General features: G+C 35.7%; 1 protein-coding gene across 3 annotated transcripts in view; it reads left to right on the top strand.

Annotated features, from left to right (window-relative positions):
• NAALADL2 (N-acetylated alpha-linked acidic dipeptidase like 2) overlaps positions 1 to 23,650 on the top strand; it is a 1,503,552-nt gene that overhangs the window by 898,072 nt on the left and 581,830 nt on the right. For all 3 annotated transcript variants that reach the window (XM_070466387.1, XM_070466388.1, XM_070466386.1), the window contains one exon: positions 22,996 to 23,146. In XM_070466387.1, the coding sequence (XP_070322488.1) occupies positions 22,996 to 23,146 (151 nt within the window). The remainder of the gene's footprint in view (positions 1 to 22,995; positions 23,147 to 23,650) is intronic.

Genomic DNA, 23,650 nt, shown 5'->3' with positions numbered 1-23,650 from the left:
GGCTCTTTGCTTTGAATCTGAATTGAGACAAAATACAAGAAAGATGGCAGATACGGTAAATCCAGTTGCCTTTCCAGTGAGGGAACATCTTTAACTGATTAAATCTACTCCTGTGGCTGTCCAGCTGTTAGCAAGAGGTGTGAAGGATAGTTCAATTTACTTTAAGAAGATAAAGTATAGAATGAATTTGATCATGAGGATGCAGAAAGAAGTAATCAATCTTAAGGTAAGAGGAGCAAGAAATAATTTCTCATTTTTAAAGGTGGGTTGTTATTTAAGCACTCTGAGTTATTCAATCTATAATTCTCTATTTTTTTTTTCCTGCTGAGGTTAAGCTATTAACTACATCAGTATTCAAAGAGGTACAGTTTGAACCATGTGCTAGAAATTAAGTAATACTTAGATGAGAAATAAGTAAATTAATAGTAGTTTGAATGAAGGACAAGAATGAATCAAAAGCAAATATTTATTTTACTGACATATGTATTATGTTTTTCAGTGGATTAACTTTTAGGCCTTTTTCATTCGCCTTCCTTAATTAATGATAGTCTAGCTGATGCTTAAGGGATTTTAAAATAATAATCACATTTCAGTAACTGCTCTTGAGGGTAGTAAACTTTTTCAATAAGCATATTTTTTTTTACTATGTGAAATATATAACGTTTAATATATACTTCCTTTAAGAGAGTTTAAGAAAGAGTTAAAGAAAAACATTTATTGCTGCTTTATTGACTACGCCAAAGACTTTGACTTTGTTGATCACAGTAAACTTTGAAAATCTGAAAGAGATGGGAATAACAGACCACCTGACCTGTCTCTTGAGAAATCTGTATTAGGGTCAGGAAGCAACAGTTAGAACTGGACATGGAACAACAGACTGGTTCTGAATAGGGAAAGGAGTACATCAAGGCTGTATATTGTCACCCTGCTTATTTAACTTATATGCAGAGTACATCATGGGAAATGCTGGGCTGAAAGAAGCAAAGGCTGGAACCAAGATTGACAGGGAGAACTATCAATAACCTCACATATGCCGATGACGCCACCCTTATGGCAGAAAGTGAAGAACTAAAGAGCCTCTTGATGAAAGTGAAAGAGGAGAGTGAAAAAGTTAAGTGAAAATTAAGATTGTGACATCCGGTCCCATCACTTCATGGCAAATAGATGGGGAAACTGGAAACAACGGCTGACTTTATTTTTCTGGGCTCAAAAATCACTGCAGATGGTTACTGCACCTTGAGATTAAGAGATGCTTACTCCTTGGAAGAAAAGTTATGACCAACCTAGACAGCATATTAAAAAACAGAGACATTGCCAAAAAAGGTCTATCTAGTCAAAGGTATGGTTTTCCAGTAGTCATGTATGGATGTGAAAGTTGGACTATAAAAAAAGCTGGAAAAAAAAAAAGAAAGCTGAGTGCTGAAGAATTGATGCTTTTGAACTGTGGTGTTGGAGAAGACTCTTGAGACTCCCTTGGGCAGCAAGGAGATCCAACCAGTTTATCCTAAAGAAAATCAGTCCTGAAAATTCATTGGAAGGACTGATGTTGAAGCTGAAGCTCCAGTATTTTGGCCACCTGATGTGAAGAACTGATTCATTTGAAAAGACCCTGTAGCTGGGAAAGATTGAAGGCTGGAGGAGAAGGGGATGACAGAGGATGAAGTGGTTGGATGGCATCACCAATTCAATGGACATGAGTTTGAGTAGGCTCTGGGAGTTGGTGATGGACAGGGATGCCCAGTGTGCTGCAAGCATGGGGTCGCAAAGAGTCAGACCTGACTGAGCGATTGAACTGAACTGAATAGTAATGTTTAATATATACTTCCTTTAAGAAAATATAAATAATAAAAATAAAAAAAAGAAAATATAAATAATATATAAATTAATTCCCTTATATAGGCTGAGTTAATATAGCATACATTGTAAAAAGGTAAATACTTTTTGTGTATTATTTTGTATTACTTGAGATACTCCTAATTGATGTATTATTTAGAAAATGTCATGTAGCAAAGAGATATTTTGTAAATACTAGGGCAGTAGGTCTACTACTTAAATTGAGTCATAAATGTCAATATCTGTCTCTTCCTTTCTGTCTTTGTATCTGTCTTGTCTCCCTCTCACATATTATATATATCTATATTCATAAATATTTTTAAGTAGAATTAACAAATGAAAGGATGTAAGAAAATTAAAGGAGGGCAAGAGAAAGGGAAAATTATATTTCAAAACTAATTAAAAGGACATATTAAAAGCAATAAGAAATTTATTAAATAAACGACATTGATAGGTATTGTGAATAATCTGTAGATATAAGTTTAGATGGAAATCATATCTTTTTAAAAATATTCAAGAGGCCCTATGTCATACAGAATGATGAAAAAGAAATGGGTTTTGAAGACAGACATAGTTCTTTTCTCAATTTTACCACTTTGTTCTAAGAGACTAGGCAAGTTACTTAAACTTTTGCCCTCAGTCCACATTTGTATGAGAAAATTAATAGCACCCTTCCTCCTGTGTTATTGTGTATATCCAACTGCAAAGTGTATGCCAAGTGAAAGTGATAGTCACTCAGTCCTGTCTGACTCTTTGTGACCGCATGGACTGTACAGTCCATGGAATTCTCCAGGCCAGAATACTGGAGTGGGTAGGCTGTTCCCTTCTCCAGGGGCTCTTCCCAACCCAGGTATCAAACCCAGGTCTCCCATATTGCAGGCAGATTCTTTACCAGCTGAGCTACCAGGGAAGATCTGGGATATGGGCAAGTAATAAATGGTGATATTTCCTTTCTAAAGGTAAAACTTAGAAACCAAAAAATTGGTTATATAGCAATTATGCAGTTTTTAAGTCTGTTGGAACTAGCTTCCTGCTTGAAAAAGCTTTTGAGATTTGCATAGTGTGAACAAGTATATCATCCAAAAATATAAATAAATAGAACAGTTCTCATATTTCCGATCCCAACCTGGTTTTCCTATTTTTGTAACCCCTAAAATAGTGGGTTGGATGAACTTTTTGACCAACCCAGTATTTTAGGGGTTACAAAAATAGGAAAATCAGGTTGGGATCTGAAATATGAGAACTGTTCTATTTATTTACTGGAGAAGGAAAAGGCAACCCACTCCAGTACTCTTGCCTGAAAAATCCCATGGATGGAGGAGCCTGGTGGGCTACAGTCCACGGGGTCGCAAAGAGTCGGACACAACTGAGCGACTTCACTTCACTTCACTTCATACCATCTAATGTAAAATCCTAAGGAAAATTTGGTCAACCCAATATATACCAAGCCATGATATGGATCTCTATCACATAATCTCATGGTTATATATTATTTGTTTCCTTTCAGGATTTTGTATAGAAATTAGATGATTGTAATTTCTCTTAAACTACCTCACACAGTGAATGACTTGGCCTCCATACCCATCTTTATGTTTTCTTTAGGGATCATAACACCGGAGAAGCTAGCAATCATTCTGATATTTTTCACCAAATGCACATGAGAACAGTAGCAGATTCTGTGAAAGTTTTTACAGGTCTGAAATGGTGTAGTTTCTCATTCTTATGTTTGTATGATTTATCCGCTGCTTTGCTCTGCTATACCCCTTTCTGAACGTTAGTTATGAGGCCAGTAGGACTGCAGTGGAGTGCAGGCGATGGCTCTGTAAGGAGCTTTTCATATTGTTCCTGAAATACCTGTAAAATTATATGTCAGTAGCCCTAAGGACATCTTCATCAATAGCTTCATTGAATTAGAAATTATTTTTCTATATTAAGATATAGTAAGATCAGGCATACTATACAACCAAATACAGATAGTGATTTTGTCTTATTTTGCTTTTGATAGTTTTAAGAAAGAGTATTCACTGTCAGTCTATGAGGATTATACATATATATATTACTATTTGTCCACCAAGGGAGAGAAGGGGAAGTTGAAGAGAAACGCTGCCCCATGGGAGTTACCACTTGGTGTCTGAGTCCTTTCACATGCATGTCATTCGTGAGCTTTTTGGTTTACAGAAATGAACCTGTTAGTGAATCTCCTTCTCTTCAACTCTGTGGATATAAAAGAAATTCTGACCCTCTTTTATTTTCAAAATGTCTTCACAGAGGTTACAAATGTATATTAGTATGTCCAAATGTTTATGACCTAAATATTCAAAACTCGCTACCCTTTGTAAGTGTCTGATATGACTCCATGCTTTGCAGATTTGACTTTTGTAATTGAGACAAAATGGCACATGCCTGTACTGATTTCAGTATTAATTTGGCATTGTTTCTGCCCATTGTTGGCTTTATTAAGGGCTCTTCCCCTTGGCATTTTCTGCTTTAGTTTCCAAGTGAAGCCAGTGCTCATTTCTACTCAGAGGGCGTGCTTGGCAGCTGCGGGGCCAGATGCTCCACTGCTGGATACTTTGTCTGATCCTAGTCTAGGGACGTGGTCAGGCGAATTTTGAAATATTTAATTTATCCAGATGCCACAGTCTTCAATGTGCTGTCAGTTGTGATGAATTTGTTCCATTTAATATTTTCAGATATTACAATGTGCAGCTAGTGCTTCAGATCCATATATTAAAAAAAATTATATGCTTTTCAATTTTTTTGTTTTCCAGTTCATTGCTCTCTGATTTTATGTTAAATAATTCTTCTTCCTAATTAATTATGTTTCTTTTACTAACTTATTTAAATATAACTAACTTCCTCAATAAACCACATGAACTATGAATTGTTAGCTATTCAGTTATATCATTTCCCAAAAGCTTCATTACTATGCATTTTGCTTTCTGCTTTTCACTTGCTTTGTGATCCAGTGATTTGGGTATAAATGAATTTTGTTCATGGTTTTACTGTTAATTTCAAATTGATTAGATTATGGTAAATATATGACCAATAAAATTCTAGTTTTTAGAACTTTTAAAAGACTTTCTTTATGACAAAGTTCATGTTAAATTGTTCGTGGGTATACATGTGCTCTGTGAAAAATGTAATTCTCTATCTCAAGTTCATTAGTTATCTAATTCCTATATACTCTTACATTTTATAGCTTTTGAAATTTTTCCAATTCTGAAAGAGATAGGTCTCTCATGGAGAAGGAAATGGCAATCCATCCCAGTATTCTTGCCTGGAGAATCCTTTGGACAGCGGAGCCTGGTGGGCTGCTGTCCGTAGGGTCACACAGAGTCGGGCACAACTAAAGTGACTTAGCAGCATGCATGCATTGCAGAAGGAAATGGCAACCCACTCCAGTGTTCTTGCCTGGAGAATTCCAGGGACAGAGGAGCCTGGTGGGCTGCCGTCTATGGGGTTGCACAGAGTCGGACACGACTGAAGCGCTTTAGCAGCAGTAGCAGCAGGTCTCTCATATAATTGTTTGTAGGGCTCTATATTGCATGTGTTATACTGTATTTTTATTTTGTCATTGTGTTATTTTGTTTATTTAGCTTTGGGTCACATCCTTTATTTATTTCTTTGATGTTTTATAATTCTATAGTGTATATTTTTATTATTTAATCTAATTTACTTAATTTCTTTCTGAAACAAAATAATTAACTTGCTCATACACCTAAAAAATGCGTACAACATTAGAGAAATAATGCTTCCAAATATTAATTTAGATTGTTTTTAATTTCAGATGGTTTATATGAATTTTACTCTTCTTCCTTTTTTAATTTGACAAGCATCTGTTTGTGGGTATTTTTTTCCCCAATCTTGTCTTGCTTCAAGAAAGTTTCTTGTTAAAAAAAAGAAAAACAGATATAAATATAGTGAGGGTATTTAATGGAACAATTCATTCTTTACCTTTCAGGGTAAAATTTCTTATGTTTCTTTTTTTTTATTCTGTCTTAATGTTCGTTGTCATCTTTATTTTTTTATTTTCTGATATGGTGTGTTCATACAACTTTATTACATGAATTTTTTTTTAATCTGTTAAACATCTTTGAGATCTTCTAATAAAAAAAATATTGTAGTATTAATGATAACACTGATACTATTTTGTACATATCTTTCAAAATATTTTCATGTATTATTTGATCTATAGAAGGAAAGTATTATTAGAGAAATAGATTTAAATAAACTTTGGCTCAATTCTGGACATTTCTCCTTCATAAACTCTGTCTCATGATGAAGTCTTATCTTTATTGCATTACTGGGCCATTCCAATTATTGTAATGTCTATTCTTATGTAAAAATCCAGAGCTGCACAGAGTTATCGTCTAGGACTACTCTGAAGTCATGCTCCTTAATCCCACTTCATCTCCAAAGAACACTGTTTCTAAAGATGTTCATTTCTGAGCTCAGATATGTTTGGCCCATTGTGATCTCAAACAATTGGAAACACAGAGGGAAGTAAGGAAACACTTGCTCTGCACTTTGCTCAACAGTATACCCTACATTCATGTTCAGTTCTTTTGTTTTTTCAGTTTTCCTACTAGTTAAAATCATTGTTTCTATTTTCACTATTACAATCTACAATCTAGAATCATAGGAAAAATCACACCTCACTGAGACAGTTTTCTGAAGTTGAAGAAATAAAAACCAAATGCAAATAAGAATGATAATGAGAGTAATTTCAAAAATCTCCCAGAGTAGTTGTGACAAATAATATTAGCTAAGCATTTGGGAAAATTCTTTTTAAAAAATACTAATCCAAATTAAGAAATATTATGAAAAATAATAGTTTTCTTTATACTGCTTTGAAAATTAAAAAAAAAATGTTTAGGTATATAATTTAGGCTGCATCCCTCAGTCAGTTCAGTTCAGTCAATCAGTCGTGTCTGATTCTTTGTGACCCAATACACTGCAGCATGCCAGGCCTCCCTGTCCATCACCATCTCCCAGAGCTTGTTCAAACTCATGTCCATTGAGTGGCTGATGCCATCCAACCATCTCATCCTCTGTCATCCCCTTCTCCTACCTTCAGTCTTTCCCAGCATCAGGTTCTCTTCCAGTGAGTCAGTTCTTTGCATCAGGTTGCCAAAGTACTGGAGCTTCAGCTTCAGCATCAGTCCTACCAATGAATATTCAGGACTAATTTCTTTAGGATTGACTGGTTGGATCTCCTTGCAGTCCAAGGGATTCTCAAGAGTCTCCAACACCACATTTCAAAAGCATCAATTCTTTGGCACTTAACTTTTTTTATGGTCCAACTCTCACACTCAGACGTGACTACTGGAAAAAGTGTAACTTTTGACTAGATGGACTTTGTTGGCAAAGTAATGTTTCTGCTTTTTAATATGCTGTCTAGGTTGGTCATAGCTTTTTCTCCAAGGAGCAAGCATCTTTTAATGTCATGGCTGCAGTCACCATCTGCAGTGATTTTGGAGCCCAAGAAAATACAATCTGTAACGATTCCCATTGTTTCCCCACTTATTTGCCATAAAGTAATGTTATCGGATGTCATGATCTTAGTTTCTTGAATGTAGTTTTAAGCCAGCTTTTTCACTCTCGTCTTTCACTTTCATCAAGAGGCTATTCTGTTCTTCCCTATCTGCCATTAGGATGATGCCATCTGCATATCTGAGGTTATTGATATTTCTCCAGATGTGAATAATAAAGATATGTGATATATTCTTGTAATCTTAAATATCTTGAAACATACATAAGAGATATGTAATCACTGTGAACAATAGAAAATATAATACAATTGCAAAAGACTTGGAAGCATGCATTTCAGTAACAATGCAAGCATTTTTTTCTTTGCATATGAAACAATTCAATTATTTTGTTTCTGAAATAAATTAAGTAAAGCTTATTGAGTCTGATCAGCCCTTGTTTCCAGGGAATTGCAGTTCAATTTCATTTTTAATTAGAATTGAACATTGTGGATTTCTTAGCACTGGTAAGCAAGATCCAGCAATAAAATATGTACTTAATTTGTATTAAGTTTCTGAAATTTAGTGTAGAGAGTGAGCAATATGTCTGGTTAATATTTAAACACCTCACAATGTTCTGTTGTTGAAATTTCCATTTACAAAACCTGCTGTTCTAGAGCAAATTACTTTCACTTTTAAATAAACCTGTTACAACATGAGCAAAACTTATTCAATTAAAAGAGAAAACAAAGTAAAGTAATTATTTACTCCTATTTGAAGTACACAATAGCTTCTAAAGAGTCTAGAAATGCCTAGGAAAGTAGATTTGATGGATTAAAAATCACTTTTGCTTAACTATCACTTCAATAAAAAGTAGGTATTTTCATATGAGATAGATATTTCTAAATAGGAAAGTGTTCTCTCATGAGAGAATAATGAACCATGTGGAAAGAAGCCATGAACCATAAGGACAGTTGCAATAATGTGTTTTCCTCTTCCAGTTTTCCACACTTGTTTCTGTTTTGTCTTTTTGATTCAACGGTATAATAATGCTGTACATCACAGTGGAGCTAAGCAGAAACAGTACATCCATAGTATCATAATTTTTTCCATGTACTCAGGCATTAAACTGGACATGTTCCTGCCCATCATTTTGTCTTAATATATTACTAAAAGCAAGTGAAAAAAGTGAGGGAAGTTTGCAATAGTGACCTCAGTCATGATAATATATTTCATATAAGGTAATGAAAAATGTAGCAGATTGATTTAACAGGTTATCAAGGGCTTCCCTTGTAGCTTAGTAAAGAATCTGCCTGCAGTGCAGGAGACCCAGGTTCGATCCCTGGGTCTGGAAGATCCTCTGGAGAAGGAAATGGCAACCCACCCCAGTATCCTTGCCTGGAAAATCTCATGGACAGAAGAGCCTGGTGGGCTGCAGTCCGTGGGGTCACAAAGAGTCGGGCACGACTGGGCGACTAACATTTGCTAACACTTACTTAGTTATCAAAAGGTAACTCAGAGTCAGATACACCTTTGATATCTTGCATATTTTAAAAATATCTGAAATCTGAATGACATACAGATAATTTTTTATTCACTCAAAAGTGAAAGTGATTCTCAAGAAAATCAAAAGCCTTTGCAGGGTCAGGGAAATGGAAACTGTGGCTGTGACCCCTGATGGGTTTGCACTGTAAGAAGTCATTGTCAGTTTCTGCCAGACAGGATTGCAGAGACAGCAAGTGATGATCTATAAACTGCATGGACAAGAGACATATACTCTGATTCTTTCTTGACAACTATAAATCTTTCTAATTAGTGACGTGAGAAAGAATAATATGGAAGTTATTTCTATTGCAATTAAATTGTCTGTAAGACATATGCATCAGATTTGCCTCTTAAAATATATATAAGTTATAAAGGATCTACATATCTATAATCCTTTAGTTTGTCCTGGAATAAGAATATCCCTCAGCTATTTTCATCTGATTACAAATTCTGTACCTGGCTGAAATGTCAGGTTTTATATAAGTAAATGAATTAATATCAGGAATGGTTAAGAGTATACTTCTTTTTTTTTCAATTGAGAAAAAATAATAGGATAACAAAAATAATGTTTCCTTGATAGGTAAGGAAAATGTAATAATCATACCCTAATTTTTAAAGATACAAGCTAATATTTTAAATAATGAAATTATACAAATTTTAAAGGCCTAATGCAGTTTGGAAAAAAAATATAACATGGGGTTTTTTAGAATTTTTTTTTTTATTCACAGTTCTACAATCTAGCATACAACAGACAGCAAACAGCCTGCTAATAAGTGAATGGCAATGAAAGAGGATTTTAAAATTACTTAAATGTTTACTTTTGGAAATGAATTCATTAAATTTCATCATTTTACATCAAGAAAAATATTTTTCCAGATTAACCAGTTTGTTTTTGTTTATTCCCCAATACCATTCCCTAATTGCAGACAGTTGCAAAGCAATTGAGTTCAGTCACTCAGTCGTGTCTGACTCTGTGACTCCATGGACACCAGCATGCCAGGCTCCCCTGTCCATCACCAACTCACAGTGTTCATCAAGTCAGTGATGCCATCCAACCATCTCATTCTCTGTCACCCCTTCTCCTCCTGCCTTCAGTCTTTCTCAGCATCAGGGTCTTTTCAAATTAGTCAGCTCTTCTCATCAGGTGGCCAAGATATTGGAGCTTCAGGTTCAACATCAGTCCTTCCAATGAATATTAGGACTTATTTTCTTTAAGATGGACTGGTTTGATCTCCTTGCAGTCCAAGGGACTCTCAAGAGTCTTCTGTAACACCACAGTTCAAAAGCATCAATTCTTTGGTGCTCAGTTTTCTTTATGGTCCAACTCTCACATCCATACATGACTACTGGAAAAACCATAGCTTTGGCTATATGGACCTCTGTCAGCAAAGTAATGCCTCTGCTTTTTAATATGCTGTCTAGGTTTGTCATAGCTTTTCTTCCAAGGACCAAGCAAAATTACATTTCCTCAATTATCCACCTGGCTCATTCTCCACCTTCTCTTCTTCCTTATTGTTCTCTTGAAAAACAAAAAGAAAAGAAAATAAAAAAAAAAAAAAAAAAGAAAAGAAAAGAAAAAGTAAAGAGATTACATTTCCTCAACTATACACCTGGTTCATTCTCCACATTCTCTCCTTTCTTATCATTCTGTTGAAAAACAAAAGAAAATAAAAACCTTCACACTTCATGTAGCATTCATGAACCACCTATACAGAGGGAAAGACCCTGGCCACTGTGTTTCCTCTTTCAGTCTCAAATTATTCTCCCTGAAAATAAGACAATTTAGGTTAATACTTGCTGGTCCTCACTCTATCATTGTATTCTTCACCTGCAACCTTGCTAATTTCTACTCCACCATTGTATTTTCAACCTAGAGCCTACCTGGATTAATGGATCCATACTACACATGTGGATCCACCATGGATAGTAAAAATGAAGAAGGGGAAAGTAAATTACAGAATTCTCTTCAAAATTTTGAAGCTACAGTTGGGAAAATAACATCATATTTTTAAAAATTAAAAAAAAAAATCAGACTTCTTCCATGCACTAAACATTGCAATGGCTGTCAAATAATGTAATATGACCTTTAAAGATACAAACAAAGAAAAAAAATGCAGTCACACTTTTTTCCTTATTTGAAAGCAATATGATTTAATGGGAGAAACACAGGAAAAGAAATTATGAGCACACATTCCTTTAGTCTGAAGTCTGAGAATTAGCTATGTGATCTTGATATAATCATCTTTATCTCATGAATACTTCATTTGTGAGATGAGAATTATTCCACAGACCAAAGGAGATGTTTGTTGTTGTCGAGCTCCTTGGTTGTATCTGACTCTGCGTCCTCACAGACTGCAGCACACAGAGGTTTAAAGTGCAATAAATAATTATGTGTGAGGATACTTTATAATATAGGACATCTTGCCTCCATCCCTGCCTTTCTCCCTTTCTTCTTTCCTTCCCTACTTCCTTCCTTCTTTCCCTCTTCTGTAATGTAATGATAAAAGTTGAGAATGCTTTTTAGAACTCTGACAACGGGCTTCACTTTCTGAATAGTTTCAGGGTTGTTTATTTTTTTTCCTTGCAAAAGGAGATCATTGCTTCTTATTAATCTTCTAGAATTATTTAAGTAACTTTGGATACATTAAGTAAAGCAATTTGAAATCCAAGTAACAGTGTTCAGAGAAATCAGAAAAAAATGCTGTGATTATGCCTTGGATGTACACATCTGATTACAGTGAATATTCCTCACCATAATTGTCTTTTAAAAAAAAATAAGAAAGATGAGCTTGTTTCTGAAATACTTTTGACAAAGCAAACAAGAATCTTGTGAATCTCTTTGATGGCGTCCTAACAATACAATACATAATTAAAGGACCAAATAACAGATCTATTAGTAGGGGGAAACTGTTTCAAGAAGAAAGAATAACATAAAATCTGAGCCCTGAAGTCAAAATTTACACTTAAGAAATGAACACCTGTGTTCAGTGTTTTTATTTTTCACATATTCCAGAACAATTTAATTTAATAAGTAAGAATGTGCTAAGTAATGTTAGTTCATGGTTTCTAAAAGTTTATTCTTATGTTATAATAGCTATGAATCTTTAGTGTAAAATGTCCACATTTTATTGTTTTAATATATATGAATCCCCACTATGCCCCTTGTAAAAATCCAGGTCTTCTTAGCAATCTAAATAAATAGGCATATAATTCACACAGTATTGATTTTAGTATCTTCTCAGAAGGCAGATCATGCAAGAAGCATCTGACGTCTTTAATAAGTTCACCCCTTGGCCAGTCTATTTGTCTTTGTAAAGGATGGATGTGTAATAGAAAAGGTATGCGTTAATGGAAGGATTGCTAGACTTGAATTTGGAAAACTCTAGTTTGATCCTTGGAATTACCACTTACTGGCCTTCCCTAGTGGCTCAGATGGTAAATAATCTACCTGCAATGCTGGAGACCTGGGTTCGATTCCTGAGTGGGGAAGATCCCCTGGAGAAGGGAATGGTTATCCACTCCACTATGTTTGCCTGGAGAATCCCATGGACAGAGAAGCTTGGTGGGTTACAGTCCACAGGGTCACAAAGAGTCAGACAAGACTGAGTGACTAACACACCACACACACTTTACCACCTACCAGGTCAGGCTCTTCACCTTCCTGAATCACAATTTCACAATAATGGGAATTGAAGTGATATGTCAGATGCTTTGAATAAAAATCAGCAAATATCTTGTAAGACAGTATCTGGCTTATAGTAGGTGCATAGTCAGTACTTGATCATTTGGCCTAAGAAGACCTAGACTTAGAAAACCTAGATTCTAATTACATGATTTCCCTGAATCTATATATAAAGTTTGGCAGATATTTATCTCATGTGAAAGTATTAATTTGCCAGGGCTGCTATAACAAAATACTCCAGGCTGCATGGTCTAAACACAAATTTATTTTCTCACAGTTCTGGAGGGTGACAATTTAAGCTGAAGGTGTTGACAGGGTCAGTCTCCCCTGAGGCCTCACTTCTTGGCTTTCTGATTGCCACTTTCTTGCTGTGTCCTCATGGGTTTTTTTGTTTGCTTATTTTTGTTTTGTTTTGTTTTATCACTCTCTGCACATAGACCTCTAATGTTTTTCCCCTCTTCTTATAAGGACATTAGACATATTGGAGTAGAGACCACCCATGTGACCTCATTTAACTTTTGCTGCCTCTTTAAAGTTTCTATTTTCAAATGTAGTCACACTCTGAGGTGTGCTGGGGGTTAGAACTTAAACTTACAAATCTTTCGGGGACACCACATAACATCTTAATTTTATCTCTAAAACCAAATTTGTCTCCTTTGTTACCCTTGTTCTTTTCTACATGAAGGCTCAAGAAACATTTATAGCTGTGGAGGTCAGAGGAATGGTTCTGATAGTGAACCAGTATTTTGAAAAGGTTAAAGTACAAAGAAAACCATAAGCTTCCTCCTTTGGTTCTTTATACCAGGTGGTCGTTCAGAGATCTCCTGCATTGTGACCAGTGAAAATAGAGAGCACAACTGACATTCAGAGGGTTCAAAAGGATGAGTTGACAGCTTAAGAGCATCTGTAAATGGATTAGAGTCTAGCTGCAGAATTCAGCCAGTATCCCCTTGATGGACACTGTGAAGGAGGGTATTCTCGAAATGACAATGGCAACAGCATCCTCCTCCCGAAATAGAAAAGGGGTTTTGATTGAAAGAGTAGATGTCAATAAGTACTGAACTTAAGTGGTAGGAATCAGATCAGGGTCCTGTCTCTTTTACTCTCTGGCTTTGATTTTCTTTGAATGATTGTTTCCTGAATATCTGAATACCATGCAGCCACCCTGTTCCCATATGCTGTCTGTCCAAGGCAATGGGAATATAATACTATTGGACCATTTTCAGGTTCTAGACTATGACTCCTGAATGAGTGATTTCCAAGGAGCTTTGCATTTTGTAAGGTTTGTTAGGTAAGATTGTTGTGTCCTGCCCACGGATTTGTAGTGCCATTTATCTCAGAGGTGGTTATTTGGCAACAGAGAGCTTTATATACTATACACAAGGAGAAATGTATTAACATGGTTCACAGCAAGGAATGTGAGATCATATTTCTTGGTCAAAGACATTTTATCTCTAAGACACTGTCAATAAGACAAATTCATACATTTAAATTCCTGGTGCCTAGTCTCTACTCCTTATCACTACCCTTAGATAGCAAAACAATACAAAACAAAATCAAATGAAATAGACCAATTTTAATATGTATTTTACAGAAGTATAAAAAGACAACATATTTTGTTGAGTTTTTTTTAAATTTCAGAAACAAGATGGCTTAATATTTATATTCTAATGGATGTATATAAGATACCATAGCAGAATTTATGGCATAAGTTTTCCAGGCAGTGGATGGAAACCATAGAGCAAAATAACATTCACTTAATACATTTGTACCTGAGTGCACTATGTTTTTCTTTCACTCATTCATTCATTGATATATACACTAATTTATTCAATAACCCAACAGTAGAAATATCAATAGTTACCAGGCAATATATCAAGCACTAGGAATACAAAATGAAGCTATGAGACTACTGTCTAAAAGTAAGTCAAAATCTAGTGCTACTAAAATTTTCCATCAGATCATTTTTAATCACTGAGGCTGAAAAAAATAATACTAATGAAATTTCACCTTGGAGATTTGGGGCATTCTAAATGCCTCAGATAATGTGAAGCCATGACATAGATTGAAGTAAAGAAAAAAAGAAATGTCTCAGAGTTACAAAGGACCACTTCTCAATTACTACTCTAGCATCTATCTCAGATACCTCATGCATGTTGATATTTTAGCACCCATGAAAACTTGGTTAAGAATTGTGTTGGCTTAGCATTTAGTGGTTCTTTCAGTTAAACAAAAGGGAGTGGGAAGCTTGTGATTTGGAAGCTGTAGACATTTTGAATAAACATAATCTGTAAATTTATGTGATATGTAACTTGTTTCCTGAAAATAAAATATTGGTTGAAGTACTTATTAGAGTAGAAATATTTCCAATTTAAACAGAATATTAATAGCTTCATTGAAGTTGTCTTCATTTAATTTTGTGTGATTTATTGCAATTGTCATATATATCTTTTTGAGTGTAAACACTGTGATATAGTATTTTTTTTAAATGTTTCATTTTGTATTGGGGTATAGGCAATTAACAATGCTGTAATAGCCTCAGGTGAAAAGTGAAGGGACTTAGTCAGAAATAACTTTAAAGATGAAATTAACACTTCACAATGTACGATTTAAACTAGTAAATGATTTAAATTAGTACTTCGAAGGAAATCAATTTAGTAACTTAGTTTCAATATGTAGATTCTAAGTATTTTGATTTTCCTTATATTCCATATCTAATAGAAGTTTAATATGAATTTAAAATACTTATAATATATATTAGATAAAAGCAATCATAAAAACTACCTCACACATCTTTATAACGCATAGAAAATGTTTTGTCTTTGGAGAGGGTATTCCCAACCAATAGTTTGAAAGCAAGTTTCATATATGACAACATAGTTAAAAGTATAATAAATGTCTCAATAAACATTTTAAAAATCATAGTATAAGACTACTTGTTTTTTTAAATTAAGAAAGAATGAATGTTTGAGGAAAATATTGTTCAATTATTGCATTTTATGGATGGTGAAGCCAACGCTGGAAAAATTATGAGTTGTCACATAGTTATTAGTGTTAGAATTGGTACCAAAATCCAGTACTGCATCCCAGTCTCATGCGTTTTCGCTTGTCTTGGTTTTGAATTGGTTTATTGGCAAATAACAGAAGCATTCTCAGAGAAAGGGAGGAAATCTCATCCAGTCCAAGTGAAAGGCGCACAGCTGGACATGAGGTCTGTGTGTGCCATTTTCTCTCTTGCCTATTTTCATCTCTATTTTCTCTGACTTCCTCCTCCTCTTTAGTTGTCAGTTTCTTTGGCAAGGTTCATGATTTCTACATTCTAAAAAAGCTAGTCTGTACATGTCTGACAATTAGTTCTGAATAGAGAAGCTATTTGCTCATATGGTGATTTGTACTAATTAGGAAACGGTGCCCCTCCAAGGTGACATAGCCTTGTGGGTCTGTGGACCACATTAGCCAGAGGCTGTGACCTGCTTCTCGGTCACCATACAACACTCAGGCTTAATACCCTCTTCCTGACTTATTTTTGGTGTCTCCATTCTAAGTTTTGATTGGCCCTATTTATGTCAAATGTTGTCTTAGTTTACAAGAACTAAGAACCCCAAACTTATCAGATATATACTTGAGAAAGAGAAGCAAAAGACAGTTGAAATTTAATGTCATGAATCTTGGCTTGACACTCGCCCTATCTTTTCAGGTATCAGAACCCCAGTATAATCATCAGTCTAGGTCTCAAGCTATGAGAGGTACTACGCAGAGCTAATAACTTTCCCCTGTGCACCAAGGGACACTTTGCCATCAAATAGCACAGTGACATCTGGTTTCATTCTTAGAATGTGTTGTTAGAAATATAATCTCACCAAAATGGGAGATATTTTGAGCATTTAGGCAACCTCCATGTCATCAGTTTCAAAATGTAATGATAACAATGCAAAGGAACATTTTTAAAATTTGATATAATGTAAACAGTTTCTTCTGTTGTCAATGTTATTGGAAATCCAGCAATAGACAATCTCAAAAATTGAGTCACTGAATTAAACTAATTATTTAAGAGCTCTATGCAGCAGCAGCATGATGGCCATTGAGGGGTGGAGTCAGAAACCAGATTTGACAAAATCAAAGAGGTGTCCACTTCAGGTCCAACTATTGTATGCAGAGGACAGGAAGAGGAGGTTGGTTCATATATAAAACTGTCTCTTCAAGGGTGTAGGGAGGTAATCATCTCTAATCAAAGGTAGATTTCTATTAAGCTACTTTGCTTCATAATTGGCCATGAGGTATAGAAGTATATCATGATATATATTCCTTATAAAAGGGATCTCAACATACTACCTAATATAATCAGAAAAGGAAAACATGTAACTCTTCCATGTGATTTTTGACTAAAATAAATTTAACCACTAAGTTTCATAAACATTAAATTATTATATTTATCTTTTTAGAAGATATTTTTGAACATATTTGATATTCCACTAAAGCAGTATCAACAGATTAAAAAAAAAAATACTGTGGGTCACCATTCGCTTTCTTTGTGCAAAACAATGATCTCTCATAGAATCACTTTCCACTCATGCTGAGTCTATCCTCACATTCTTTTCCTGCTGTTCATTCCTTGCCAGTTAACTGGAGTTAACAGTCAAGGTGAAATGCTATTAAAGTGCTGCACTCATTATGTTAGCATATTTGGAAAACTCAGCAGTGGCCACTTTTTCAGGACTGGAAAAGGTCAGTTTCCATTCCAATCCCAAAGAGGCGCAGTGCCAAATAATGTTCAGACTACCATAAAATTGCATTCATGTCACATGTTAGTAAGGTTATTTTCAAAATCCTTCAAGCTAGGCTTCAGCAGTACATACATTGAGAACTTCCACATACACAAGCTGGGTTTAGAAAAGGCAGAGGAGCAAGAGATCGAATTGCCAACATCCATTGGATAATAGGAAAAAGCAAGGGAATTCCAGAAAAACACGTGCTTCTGCTTCATTGACTAAATACTAAATGCTAAAGCCTTTGTGTGGATTTCCTGGTGGCTCAGACAGTAAAGCGTCTGCCTACAATGTGGGAGACCCGGGTTCAATCCCTGGGTCAGGAAGATCCCCTGGAGAAGGAAATGGCAACCCATTCCAGTATTCTTGCCTGAAAAATCCCAGGAGGAGTGTAGTGGGCTACAGTCCATGGGCTCACAAAGAGTCAGACACAACTGAGCGACTTCACTTGCACTTCTTTCACTTTGTGTGGATTACAACAGACTGTGGGAAATTATTAAAGAGATGGGAATACCAGACCACCTTATCTGTCTCCCAGGTCAAGAAGCAAGTTAGAACTGGGCGTGGAACACCTGACTGGTTAAAAATTGTGAAAGGAGTATGAGAAGGCTGCACATTGTCACCTTGCTTGTTGTCACCTAACTTATATGCAGAGTATATCAGGCAAAATTCTGGGCTGTATGAATCACAACCTGGAATCAAGATTTCCAGAAGAACTATCAAAACTTCAGATATGCAGATGATACCACTCTAATGACAGAAAGTGAAGAGAAACTAAAGAGTCTCCTGATGAACGTGAAAGAGGACAGTGAAAAAGCTGGCTTAAAACTCAACATTCAAATAACTAAGATCATGGCATCTGGACCAATTACTTCATGGCAAATAGATGGGGAAATAATGGAAACAGAGGCAGACTTTATTTTCTTGGGCTCCAAAATCACTGCAGATGGTGACTGCAGCCATGAAATTAAAAGACACTTGCTCCTTGGAAGGAAACCTATACAAACCTGGACTGTGTATTGAAAAGCAGAGACATTACTCTGCCAACAAAGGTCTGTTATGTCAAAGCTATGGTTTTATCCAGTAGTCATGTACAGATGTGAGAGTTGCAACATAAAGAAGGCTGAGTGCCAAAGAATTGATGCTCTCAAATTTTGGTCCTGGAGAAGACCCTTGAGAGTCCCTGGACAGCAAGGAGATCAAACCAGTCAATCCTAAAGGAAATCAGTCCTGAATATTCACTGGAAGGACTGATGCTGAAGCTCCAATCCATTGGCCATCTGATGCAGAGAGCTGACTCATTAGAAAAGACCCTGATGCTGGGAAAGATTGAAGGCAGGAGGGGAAGGGGGCGACAGAGAATGAGATGGTTGATGGCATCTCAGACTCAATGGGCATGAACTGGAGCAAACTCTGGGAGATAGTGGAGGACAGGGATGCCTGGCGTGCAGTAGTCTATGGGGTCACAAAGACGTGGACACAACTCAGTGACTCAAAAGCAACAACCCAAAATGAAAACTATCCATCATTCCACTGGTAAACTCGCCTTCCTAAAAGCAAAGACATTGTCCTCCTTAACCTCCATAATCCAATGGTCCCAATTACCTGTATGACAATGACACTCATTAGGTATTTATGAATGGATAAATGGCTTAGGAATTGTAAAAATAGTTTTTCACAAGCAGGTTAATTTTTCAGGAGGAAAGATAACGTTGACCAAAATCACAAACAAATATCCATTTAACTTCATTAATAATGAAAAATTTTTGGAGAACTAAAATTTGGACATATTGACAAATATCTTTGGAAAAGTAATAATATTCAGTATTGGTGATAATGATAGGCAATGAATGTTCACATATACTGTTGGTAAGAAAATAACTTTTAATAGCTTTTCTGGAAGGAAACTAGTTTATTTTAAAAATCATAAAAAACAGGAGTACCTTGACCTCAAATATCTACATGTGAAAATATATTTTGTTAAAACAGGTATTTGTGTAATGATACAGCTATAAGGAAGTTTGTAATATCATTTTTTAAAATAATTTGATCAACAATCAGGAGTTGGTTAATAATATTTGATGGACTTTTTATATGATATTACTTATATCACTCATATATAGTATATATCTATTAAAGTGATACATAAGTGTAGTTATCAACATGGACATATGTTTAGTATATACTAAGTGAAAAAGAAATATTGCAAAATAATGTTTTTCATAGGTATTTTGTAAATATATGTATGAATGTGCAGAAGTCCTAATAAAGGTATCTAGAAACATCAGCATGTTAATATTTGCTGCCACTTGACACGTAAGATAATGGAATTGCTTTTTGCCATTTTTTTTTTGTTTGTTTTGTTGATGTGCATCTCTTTCTCACTAATGGTCACAATTTGGTTTAGTAACAAAATAAGTAATTTCTAATATTTTTAAAAATTGCTTTCTAGAGACATTCATTTTTTTCTTGATATTTTCTCCTGTAGTAAGCAGAAGATTCAAAATCATTTCATTGACTATTCTTTTTGAAAATAGTAGTTTCAGCATCTAAACATTAGAAGCCTTCCCTAAGGACTTCAATCTGAACATTTGAAGAGTCAGTGTTATATCTGGTCCTCTTCAGTTCAGTTCAGTCGCTCAGTCATGTCCGAATCTTTGCAGCCCCATGAATCGCAGCATGCCAGGCCTCCCTGTCCATCACCAACTCCCGGAGTTTACTCAAACTCATGCCCATCGAGTCAGTGATGCCATCCAGCCATCTCATCCTCTGTCATCCCCTTCTCCTTCTGCCCCAATCCCTCCCAGCATCAGGGTCTTTTCCAATGAGTCAACTCCTCGCATGAGGTGGCCAAAGTAGAGTTTCAGCTTCAGCATCAGTCCTTCCAGTGAACACCCAGGACTGATCTCCTTCAGGATGGACTGGTTGGATCTCCTTGCAGTCCAAAGGACTCTCAAGAGTCTTCTTCAACACCACAGTTCAAAAGCATTAATTTTTTGGCCCTCAGCTTTCTTCACAGTCCAACTCTCACATCCATAAATGACCACTGGAGAAACCATAACCTTGACCAGACAGACCTTTGTTGGCAAAGAAATGTCTCTGCTTTTAATATGCTATCGAGGCTGGTAATAACTTTCCTTCCAAGGAGTAAGCGTCTTTTAATTTCATGGCTGCAGTCACCATCTGCAGTGATTTTGGAGCCCCCCAAAATAAAGTCTGACACTGTTTCCACTATCTCCCCATCTATTTCCCATGAGGTGATGGGACCAGATGCCATGATCTTAGTTTTCTGAATGTTGAGCTTTAAGCCAACTTTTTCACTCTCCTCTTTCATTTTCGTCAAGAGGCTCTTTAGTTCCTCTTCACTTTCTGCCATAAGGGTGATGTCATCTGCATATCTGAGGTTATTGATATTTCTCCGGCAATCTTGATTCCAGCTTGTGCTTCTTCAGCCCAGCGTTTCTCATGATGTACTCTGCATATAAGTTAAATAAGCAGGGTGACGATATACAGCCTTGACATACTCCTTTTCCTATTTGGAACCAGTCTGTTGTTCCATGTCCAGTTCTAACTGTTGCTTCCTGACCTGTATACAGGTTTCTCAAAAGGCAGGTCAGGTGGTCTGGTATTCCCATCTCCTTCAGAATTTTCCAGTTTATTGTGATCCACACAGTCGAATGTATTGGCATAGTCAATAAAGCAGAAATAGATGTTTTTCTAGAACTCTCTTGCTTTTTCAATGATCCAGCTGATATTGGCAATTTGATCTCTGGTTCCTCTGCCTTTTCTAAAACCAGCTTGAACATCTGGAAGTTCTCAGTTCATGTATTGCTGAAGCCTGGCTTGGAGTGGCCTTCTTATTCACATATATTTTTTCTTTCGTTCTCTCTCTCATTCTTCCTCTCCCCCTGAATCCTTTACCCATCTTCAGTAAAACATTGGTGGATAAAAATAGAAATGTGATCAGATTAGTTTCTTATAGAAAGTATACACGTGAGTCAACTATACTTATTTATGGTTCTCAATGTTAGGTTTTTATCCTTATTATAAAAATTCATTCTTGTTCATTATTTTTTTTTAAATGGAAACATACAGAATGTTTTTAAAGGAATTGGAAAGTTGCAATTAATGTAGAATATTTACATCAAGCATCATTTATTTTTCTACATGTTATTTCCTGTATGTAGTTGAAAGTATATTCACATGTTTTATTTTTCTAATTGAAGTACATCCCAAATATTTTCTCAGAGCTTGCTTTGCTTTAAGTGGTTGTTGTGCCATATAAGCATGTGTGTCATTTGTTCTTTTATTTAATGTCTTAAATGCCTACTATGTGCCTGCTATATACAAAATGTACAGACAAAAGATACAAAAGATAAGCTTGATTCCTACCCTTCTGGTGTATCCAGTTTGAGACACAACTGATGCCTTGCTTGCACGCATATTCAGTCATGTCTGATTCTTTGCAACCCCATGGACTATAACCTACCAGGCTCCTTTATCCATGAGGTTTTACAAGCAAGAATACTTGAGTAGGTTGCCATCCCCTTCTCCAGGGGATATTCCTGACCCATGGATCGAACCCACATCTCCAATGTCTCCTGCATTGGCAGGCAGAATTTTTTTTTTTTCTTTTACTACTGAGTCACCTGGGAAGCCTTGCTTAGTCCACTGTAAAACTCAATAAACAACAGAAGCAGCAACTGGGAAGTGAAATATAGGTGTTAATAAGAGTCACACAATGAATAGCAGCTGTCTGAACTCAATATGACTTCGTCATAATCTCCATTATTCCCTAGTGTCTCCTAATTAGTTTTCCTCCTTAGTGGGAAAGGAACAGGTCTAACAAATCATGTTCATTACTGTACAAATCATGGTAGTCATGCAAAGATTAATAAGTTCTTTGCCCTAAAAATATAATTTAACAAGTTAAAACAAGAGAACCTGGAATGACAAGTTCATCTGCCTATTCTTACTTCTCTATTAGTAAAGAACAGAGAGGAACCTTTGAGTGAAATATGTTCATATGAAATAATCAGGCTATTTTCAAAGTATTTAATGATAGAGACAGAACCTGACCATTCAGAAGAAGGCCCCTCATTTGGTTATGTATATACTCATTAGTTGCTCTGTCTTAGACGTCTAGCTGGAACTTTCAGGGCAGAGACCAGAATGACTAGTACAGTGGGAGCTCTCAGGAGCATCAGGGCAGTGGCTGTTTGCCAGTGTGAAAGAATTTCAACATTTTAGCAACTGGGGTGATAGGCTCAGTCCTAGAGGAAATATATCAAGGTCCTGTAGGTGTCTTCTGCTCTTAGAAAGGACACGATAGTGGTAGAACAGTTCTCCTTTTGCAGTGGAACTCTGTCTATGGTAGATCTTTTGTTGCTCTCACAGAAGCAAAAACTTCTAGATGTATGTGGACAACTGAAAAGTGAAGAAATTCTAAATACAGACATTGGGATAAAATATAAACATTATAGGAATGCAGCTTGAATATTGTTGAATAGAGGAAAAAGGAAGAAGCCAGTAGGATAACTCTAAGATCTGATAATGAGGATATCTGAAATGTGCTTATTTTACAAGAAAATAAAAGCAGTAAAGAGAGTCATCTAATTGTAGTCACTTTATAAAGTGGCAGTATATGAACTAATAATGCACATGAAAATATTTTTAACAATTTGGTCTCCTCTTTCAGCTTTCTTTATTGGAAAAGACTGGATTTGGAGGTGTTCTTCTATATATTGATCCTTGTGATTTACCAAAGACTGCAAATCTTAGCTATAATACCTTCATGGTGTCACTGAATCCAGGAGGAGACCCTTCTACACCCGGTTATCCAAGTATTGGTAAGTTTTTTATTAATCCTTATTATTCTTGTAAGCATTATAAAGCTGTAATTTATAAGTACATGTTACCTAAAGTAATTAAAAAAAAATTAAAGTTGAAGAATTCTTACCACTTCATATTTCAAAAAATGAATATTTTATCCTCTCAAAATTATCAACTGCCTCAGAATAAAACTTGAAAATGTCTACAATAGACTTTTGTCTCAATAACTTATAGTATTGTAAACAGAGAGAAAACATTTTAAGTGTTATTGATGGACTGATAAGATAAATTAACACCATGTGAGACAAGTACTCCATGTAGGTAGGAAACACATGCATCTACCTGGAAGCATGAAATATCTATGACTTTGGACTTGTTGTCATAACTTGAAGCCCAGAATCTAGGGGTACACATGCTCAAGTTAGGTGTCTGTGAAAAATGAAAGTGAAAGTTGCTAAATTGTGTTTGATTCTTTGTTCATGGAATTCTCCAGGCCACAATACTGGAATGGGTAACCTTTC

Source organism: Odocoileus virginianus, chromosome 4 (genome assembly GCF_023699985.2).
Source record: "Odocoileus virginianus isolate 20LAN1187 ecotype Illinois chromosome 4, Ovbor_1.2, whole genome shotgun sequence".
NCBI classification, from domain to species: Eukaryota; Metazoa; Chordata; class Mammalia; order Artiodactyla; family Cervidae; genus Odocoileus; species Odocoileus virginianus.
This window is presented reverse-complemented; position numbering and strand designations above follow the sequence as displayed.